This window comes from Budorcas taxicolor, chromosome 24 (assembly GCF_023091745.1).
Source record: "Budorcas taxicolor isolate Tak-1 chromosome 24, Takin1.1, whole genome shotgun sequence".
Lineage (NCBI taxonomy): Eukaryota > Metazoa > Chordata > Mammalia > Artiodactyla > Bovidae > Budorcas > Budorcas taxicolor.
In genome coordinates this window covers 24,296,250-24,304,729 of record NC_068933.1, presented here as the reverse complement: position 1 = coordinate 24,304,729, position 8,480 = coordinate 24,296,250, and the positions used below count along the sequence as shown (strand labels likewise).

At 55.9% G+C, this 8,480-nt stretch overlaps 1 protein-coding gene across 2 annotated transcripts in view; it reads left to right on the top strand.

Moving 5' to 3' along the window:
• The first annotated feature begins 4,197 nt into the window (after positions 1-4,197).
• Positions 4,198-8,480, top strand: part of MFHAS1 (multifunctional ROCO family signaling regulator 1) — a 109,098-nt gene continuing 104,815 nt past the window's right edge. For both annotated transcript variants that reach the window (XM_052661444.1, XM_052661445.1), the window contains exon 1: positions 4,198-7,195. In XM_052661444.1, the coding sequence (XP_052517404.1) occupies positions 4,198-7,195 (2,998 nt within the window). The remainder of the gene's footprint in view (positions 7,196-8,480) is intronic.

The following is an 8,480-nucleotide window of genomic DNA, read 5'->3' as shown; positions in this document are numbered from 1 at the left end:
CCTGTCCTGGAACACCCCTCAGTCTTGTGTGCCCTGGGACATTTGGTCACCCTAAAATAAAGACCTCAGTTGTGGTTGGTGAAGTTAAAATTCAGTGCAAAGTGTACTTAGATGATTTTTCCAAAGTATGCATCTTTAATATAAATAGAATAATATAAAAAAAACCCCATAAAAACCCTAATGACTACTTGCCGAGGAAGCTTTCCATATATAGGCGAATCCTGGACAGTTGTCCATGCAGTTATAGCAGTTCATTTGGTAGCATTTACTCTAATGGAAAACGTTTTTTCCTAAAAGGAAATAATTAGCCTTTAGGGCATTCTTTTGGAAATCCCAAACCTTAACACGACACCAAATATCCTACAGGAGAAAGTTTCCAAAGGAAATTGCTTAACACCTTCAGCGATGGGAAGTCACAGAAAGGAAAGGGGAGGTGACTGTCCAGAAAGCAGGGCTGTGGACAGGTGGTGATGGGAGCCAGGTGACTGGGCCCAAGGAGGGACCAGGGGAGGGGCTGCAGACAGCTGGGGACCCCTTTGGTAAGATATATGACAGGGAAAGGAAGTAAACCAAGGAGCCAGTAGCTAGGGGGTTAGACAGTCAAGAAAAAATCTGTCAAGATGGAGGAAAGTGTGTCAAAAACAGAACAAAAGAAACCAGGGATGGAAAGCTTACCTGGAGCTCGTTGCTACCAAGAGGAGAGGACCCCTGCCGCCTGGGCCATTCAGATTGTTACTGACAAATGTTTTAATGGAAGATTCTGGCCCCTTGTCCAGGGTCCTCCCTTCTGGCTTGCCATATCTTTTAAGGCCCAGCTCAAGACTCTGCCTCTTCACATGTGGTCTCCTGTGCCTTTAAATGACTTGTGCCCTCGCAGAGGGTCTGGACTCAGGGCAAGCCAGTTGCAGTCATAGGGCAGCAGCTAAAATGAAAACACTGTCAGAATAAGAAAGACAGGATAAATGTAAAGGCTTTAGAAAGTTGATAGCTTCAGGCTATGACGTTGGGTAAGTATCCAAGGCAAGAAAACTTCAAGTAATCAAAGTTGCTTTTCTCCAAGCAGAGATTGTTCTCAACTTTTAGGAAAACCCCAACACATGCAGGGTCACCTAGTATTGGCAGAGTCTGGGGCAAAAGTACCAATGGAGGCCCATCTACATAACACCTAATCTTCAATGAGCTGCCTCAGGCCAACAAATGTGGTACACCCACCTCCCTCTCTCCTAACCTGGGTTTGGCTCTACCCAGCACAGTGAGGGCCCTTTGGGCTCACAGGGACAATCAAGCTCCATCCACACCACGAGGATGTGCAACTCCTGAATGACTGAAATATTGCCTGCCTTCTCCAAGCAGGCTTCAGGGTGTTTGCACTGGGCATTCAGGGTCCTTCATATCAAGTGTGTTCTAGAAGGCTGATGGACCACATCCATCAACTCCTTCGCCCATCAGAAACTTTACAGCAGGTGGTAGAATGCCACAAGAGAAGGACCAACTTGTGTGCCAAGGCCAGGATCCTTCTTGCCCGAGTTTAAGAACTATACTAGACACACTATCTTTTTTCCAGTTCTATTTGATCACTGCATTCTCCTGATCTGACTTTCAAAGAACTCATGGACAAGACTTTTCAGTAAGGCTCGCCACAGTATTGAATGCAACAGCTCAAGTAGGCTAAAGGGCCCAGAAAGAACGTTCCATTGAGCAAACTCATCCACACCAAGCTGTGGTGCTCCAGTGAGAGGCCCCAGACAGGTATTCTCTGGTTCTACCCAGCTTTATTAGATAAAGCAAATTACATATTATCTCCTGGCAAAGGAAAAACAGACTTCTCAAAGACATTTGAGATGGAAGTGTAATCTTCTGATGCTTTCTAAAAGGGAGAAGTTTATTAACACACCCAAACCACTTCAGTTTACCCCAAGTTGGACAGGAAGCTGATGCCTTCTCCAGTTTGTCTTCCCCAGGAGATAAAGCCCAGAGAAATTGGGTCTGACTTAAGAATACCTTGAAGGTGATACACTCAGGGGAATAACCCTACAAGACCCCCTGGACTATACACTCCATGGAATTCTCCAGGCCAAATACTGGAATAGGTAGCTGTTCCCTTCTCCAGGGGATCTTCCCAACCCAGGGATCGAACCCAGGTCTCCCACATTGTAGGTGCATTCTTTACCAACTGAGCCACCAGGGAAGCCCTAGGAATACCTTGAAGGTGATACACTCAGGGGAATAACCCCACAAGGGGAGTTAGCACACCGGGCTTTTCCCTTTTACATGGCTGGCCAATTGAGAGGTTGCTTTACTTGGGCCTGTCTCTGTGAACAAAAGGGTCAGCCTACGTGATCTTGAATTTTCTTCCTCCGGGGCGGGTGGGAGGGTATGAGGAATTCTTGAGCAATCTGGTCTTCCAGGAAGCCCTGCAGGGTGAACACAGCTCACCTGCATCCCGTTAAGGTACCTGGGGCCTCTGGGATCCACCTGGCTCTGGGAGTATCCTTCAGTTACAGACTGTACCACCCCAGGCTTGTTAACCGTCTTGGGGAGATTTCCAGCTCCAGATGTTCAGTCACTCTCTTTGAAGAGACAGATGATTACTACTTAAATACCCACCAAATCTGGGTCTCCAGATAACAGCGAAGTCATGTGTAGAGGAGAGCCATGACTGTTAACTGGTGCAATTAACCAATGAAATTTGGTTTTGCATCTCTGAAAACTATTTGCTTTATTATTAGTTAAGCTGGGGGCAGTGATGGAGGTGGTATTCGCGGGCCTGATAGATTTCAAGGTTTGGGTAAATTTTGAAGATATTATGCACTTAGTATAGATGTGATCTCAAAGAAACTGCCTCACCTAAATAAAATAAATCTTCAAGTTGAGCACTGGGCTGCAGATTTTGCTTGAAACAGCTTTCATTTTCTTGAACCTACAGCATGAGGAGTACTGTATAGTTGACATACAGTATTTGTTCTGTATTTGGCTGTTGGGAGGATGACTAGAATACCCTGGACAAAACAATGCATGGCACCCCTTGCTTCACCCTCCAATTAGGCCAGCGGGGATCCAGCTCAGGGCCTCCCCCAGGGGAGTGGAGAACGTCTGTCTCTGCTGATCTGGCACAAAATAGGGCCTCAATAAATATTTACCAAGTGAATGAATGTTTGCCTGCTTTTCTCCTTCTTTTGTTTAGTCATACTCTCTTTTTAACCTCCTACAATGAATCGCAGGGCCCTGCATGGGCCAGTTCTACTAGGGTGTGGATGTAGGATGAGTGGAAGAGGTAAGGGAGATGAGGGATGAGTAAGGGAGGCCAGGGATCCGACACGCGAGGGAAAAAGAGAAAGATATCCCTTGGAGGTGCAGGGCCAACAAAGAGCCAGACGCAGGCGAACCCAAGCTGGAGCACCCGGGGATCCGGGTCTGCAGCGGGGACTGGCCCCACCCGGGGTACTTCCCTCCCAGCGCTGTGCACGCTGCCGGCCTGCCCCGGCGAGGCGCCCCCAGCCCGCACCCGGCGCCGGTCCGTGGCCACCGCCCCCGGGGCGGTGCCGGGAACACGCGGCGCCTCCGCCGGTCACGTGGGGGCCGCTCCGCCGGGCGGCGCTGCTGCTTCCCGATCTCGCCCTCCCCGTGCCGGGGACGCGGCTCGCGCTCCCGCCCGAGCCCGGGGAAGCGGAGAGGAGGCGGCGGCGGCGGCGGCCCGGCCCTGCGCCCGCAGGATGCCCGCGGCGGAGCCGGGCGTCACCGTCCTCATGGAGCTCACGCAGGCGACGATGCTGCGGGCCGCCGGGCCGCGGCGGCGAGGGTAGCGGGGCGGCAGTCGGCCCCGAGGCGCCGGAGGCGGGCGGAGCGGGAGGAGGAGCGGCAGGCATCCTCCGCGGCGCGGCGGGCGGGCGGCGGCCCTGCTGCCCCGGCGCGCCCCTGGCCCGGGAGCCCGGAGAATGCGAGCTGCGCTCGCCGCCTGCCGCCGCCTCTCCCCGCGCCGTGCGCCCGGCGCCCAACGGAGCTGCTCGCGTCGCCGCCGCCCCCCAGCTGCGGGCACCCGGCCGCTGGCTGCGCTAGGACCCTCTGCCGCGGGCTGCCGAGGGCCGGTGGGAAGGGAGAAACGCGAGCGAAAGGGCCCCGGAGACTGGCGCCCGCCGGGGCGCAGCGCGGAATGTAGCTGCGGGTTCCCGCGCGAGGGTGTCGGCCCGGGGCCCCGCCATGGCAGGGACGGACAGCGGGAACCTGAAGACGGTGAGGCTGTGGCGGGACGCCGCCCTGCGCGCCAGGAAGCTGCGGAGCAACCTGCGCCAGCTCACCCTCAGCTCGGCCGGGGGCTGCCCGGGAACCGACCAGCTGGACTCCCCTGACGCCCCCCAGCTCGTGCTCCCGGCCAACATCGGGGACATTGAGGTGCTGAACCTGGGGAACAACGGCCTGGAGGAGGTGCCCGACGGGCTGGGCTCGGCGCTGGGCAGCCTCCGCGTCCTGGTCCTGCGCCGGAACCGCTTCGCCCAGCTACCTCCGGCAGTGGCCGAGCTGGGACATCACCTCACGGAGCTGGACGTGAGCCACAACCGGCTGAGCGTCCTGGGCGCTGAGGCGGTGGGCGCCCTGCGCGAGCTGCGGAAGCTCAACCTCAGCCACAACCAGCTCCCTACCCTGCCAGCCCAGCTGGGTGCGCTGGTCCACCTGGAAGAGCTGGACGTCAGCTTCAACCGGCTGGCGCACCTGCCCGACTCCCTCGCCGGCCTCTCTCGCCTGCGCACCCTCGACGTGGACCATAACCAGCTCACGGCTTTTCCCCGACAGCTGCTGCAGCTGGCGGCCCTGGAGGAGCTGGACGTGTCCAGCAACCGGCTGCGGGGCCTCCCCGAGGATATCAGTGCCCTGCGCGCCCTCAAGATCCTCTGGCTGAGTGGGGCCGAGCTTGGCACCCTGCCGAGCGGCTTCTGCGAGCTGGCCAGCCTGGAGAGCCTCATGCTGGACAACAACGGGCTGCGGGCTCTGCCCGCCCAGTTCAGCCGCCTGCAGCGACTCAAAATGCTCAATCTCTCCTCCAACCTCCTGGAGGAGTTCCCGGCCGCCCTGCTGCCCCTGGCTGGCCTGGAGGAGCTCTACCTTAGCCGCAACCAGCTCACCTCGGTGCCATCCCTGATCTCGGGCCTGGGCCGTCTTCTCACCCTGTGGCTGGATAACAACCGGATCCGCTACCTGCCCGACTCCATCGTCGAACTCACCGGCCTGGAGGAGCTTGTCCTGCAGGGGAACCAGATCGCTGTGCTGCCAGACAACTTTGGCCAGCTCTCCCGCGTGGGCCTGTGGAAGATCAAGGACAACCCTCTGATCCAGCCCCCCTACGAGGTCTGTATGAAGGGGATCCCGTACATCGCCGCCTACCAGAAGGAGCTGGCTCACTCCCAGCCGGCGGTCCAGCCGCGCCTCAAGCTGCTTCTGATGGGTCAGAAGGCGGCAGGAAAGACCCTTCTCCGGCACTGCCTCACTGAGGACAGAGTGGAGGGGAAGCTTGGGGGAGGGGGCCAGGAGAAGACCTACTCGCCTTCACCTCCGCCTGGGAGCAAGGGCATCGAGGTGACCAGCTGGACGGCGGATGCGTCCCGGGGCCTGCGGTTCATCGTGTATGACCTAGCCGGGGACGAACGCTACGAGGTGATACAGCCCTTCTTCCTCTCCCCGGGGGCCCTGTACGTGCTGGTGGTGAACTTGGCCACCTATGAGCCGCTCCGCTTTCCCACCACCGTGGGCTCTTTCTTGCATCGGGTGGGGGCCCGGGTGCCCCACGCCGTGGTGTGCATCGTGGGCACCCATGCCGACCTGTGTGGGGAGCAGGAGCTGGAGGAGAAGTGTCTGGACATCCACCGCCAGATCGCCCTGCAGGAGAAGCACGACGCCGAGGGGCTGAGCCGTCTGGCCCAGGTGGTGGACGAGGCGCTGGCCCGGGACTTCGAGCTCCGCTCCGCCAGCCCTCACGCCGCCTACTACGGGGTGTCGGACAAGAACCTTCGGCGGCGCAAGGCCCACTTCCAGTACCTGCTCAACCACCGGCTGCAGATCCTCTCGCCAGTGCTGCCCGTCAGCTGCCGGGACCCGCGCCAGTTACAGCGCCTGCGCGACAAACTGCTCTCGGTGGCCGAGCACCGTGAAATCTTCCCCAACTTACACCGCGTGCTGCCGCGGTCCTGGCAGGTGCTGGAGGAGCTGCACTTCCAGCCCCCGCAGGCGCAGCGGCTCTGGCTCAGCTGGTGGGACTCAGCTCGCCTGGGGTTGCAGGCCGGGCTGACCGAGGACCGGCTGCAGAGCGCCCTCTCCTACCTGCACGAGAGCGGCAAGCTGCTGTACTTCGAGGACAGCCCTGCCCTCAAGGAGCACGTCTTCCACAACCTCTCCCGCCTCATCGACATTCTCAACGTCTTCTTCCAGAGGGACCCTTCCTTGCTACTGCACAAGCTGCTCCTGGGGACCAGCGGCGAGGCCGAGGCCGAGGGCCGGGCCGGAAGCTCCCCGCTGATGGCGCCGCCCGCCCCGAGCCAGGACACGCTTCGGGCCACCCAGCTACATCACTACGTGGAGGGCTTTCTGCTGCATGGGCTCCTGCCAGCCCACGTCATCCGGTTGCTGCTGAAGCCTCATGTCCAAGCTCAGCAGGACTTGCAGCTGCTGCTGGAGCTGCTGGAGAAAATGGGACTCTGTTACTGCCTCAACAAAGCGAAGGGCAAGCCCCTGAATGGGTCCACGGCCTGGTACAAGTTCCCCTGCTACGTGCAAAACGAGGTGCCGCACGCGGAAGCCTGGATTAACGGGACCAACCTGGCCGGGCAGTCCTTTGTGGCTGAGCAGCTGCAGATTGAATACAGTTTTCCCTTCACCTTTCCACCCGGCTTGTTTGCCCGCTACAGCGTCCAGATCAACAACCACGTGGTGCACAGGTCGGATGGCAAACTTCAGATCTTCGCCTACAGGGGGAAAGTCCCGGTGGTGGTGAGCTACAGACCTGCCAAGGGGGTCCTGCAGCCGGACACCCTGTCCATTGCCAGCCACGCATCGTTACCGAACATATGGACGGCATGGCAAGCCATAACCCCCTTGGTAGAGGAACTGAATGTCCTACTTCAGGAATGGCCTGGACTGCACTACACCGTGCACATTCTCTGTTCTAAGTGCCTTAAGAGAGGGTCGCCCAATCCACACGCTTTCCCAGGTAGGAGGGCAGAGGGACCTGGTTCTTCTGCAGGGTGTCTTAAGATGCATTTGGGGAAGATGTTTGTTTCTCCTGTGTCAGACTGTGTGCTTAATCTCACCTGCTTCCCAGCAAAGCTTTTCAAGGTAAATAGAGGGGGACTGGGGGACCAGCAAGAGGCAGTCAGTATGTGAACAATATGAAATGCAGTCCCTAGGATTCTACTCTTCTAGTAGAAAGACTAAGACTTCTGAAGTGGGTTCCGGTCCAAACATTTTGGATCTCCTTTTCTGTCTTCCCAGTTCAGCCCGCCTTTCCTGGAAGGAAATTTCAAATGGTTGCACAGAAGATGGGTGGTGTCTGATGTTGAGTCATGGGCTATAATGATTGTTAGACCCATATCCAAGGGGTGCTCCAAATTTGAAATATCTGTCATCATATTCTTTTGTTTAAGTTCAGACTGTGACCATAATGTAGAAATTATTGCACCTTTTTCTTAAGAAACTCCAGAGAAGAATGTTTTGTAATCCGGGTGAATGATGATTAGTAAAGACAAAAATTTCAGTCTGTAAGGCGTGACTCAATTCTGGGATCTCTGTTTCACCCAGTACACTCTGGGGCATGAAAGAGAGATTACTGAAATCTCTAAGGGGAGTTTTGGGAGTATTTCCTGGTAATTTTGTGCTTTACCGACATCTTGAAGCCTGGTTTTGGTTGAGTGTTAAAGAGTGGAGGTTTATGGAAGTGCTTTGTAAGAAATGGAATGGATAAGAAACTGACAAGGAAACAAAAAAAAACAACTGACAAGTTTTGGGGTTTTTTTTCCCCCTCTCTTTGGGGAGTGTTTTCCAGAAGACTTTTTTCTTTTTCCCCTAATGTTTTAGGTGAGTGGAAGAATTCCAAAACTAGGGGGATTTTTTGAGCCTGGTTAATTGGTATACTAAGTGTCTGGGAATGGGTCCATTTATTTGGAATTCTTCTCTAAACAGCTCAGATTTTTGTGGTGCTGGCTTGGTTAACAGCATTCTAAGTGTCCTAAGGACAAACCCGATGATAGCATCATTGCCAGTGTCTCCCCTCGGCCCCCCACCCCAGAGTACATGGAGGCAGTGAAGAAAGGGAAGACTGCATGCCGCTGTCATCTTTGTTCTAGTCTGAATGCTGCTTATGATAGTATCGGGAAGGAACTGGACACCAATATTTCCAAAGGTAACATCTCCCTGTTGCCCTAGATCTAGGCTGAGTGTAATTCTTCGGCTTGAAAAAAGCTACCATATCCAGTTACCAGTCAGTTGAACCTCCATTC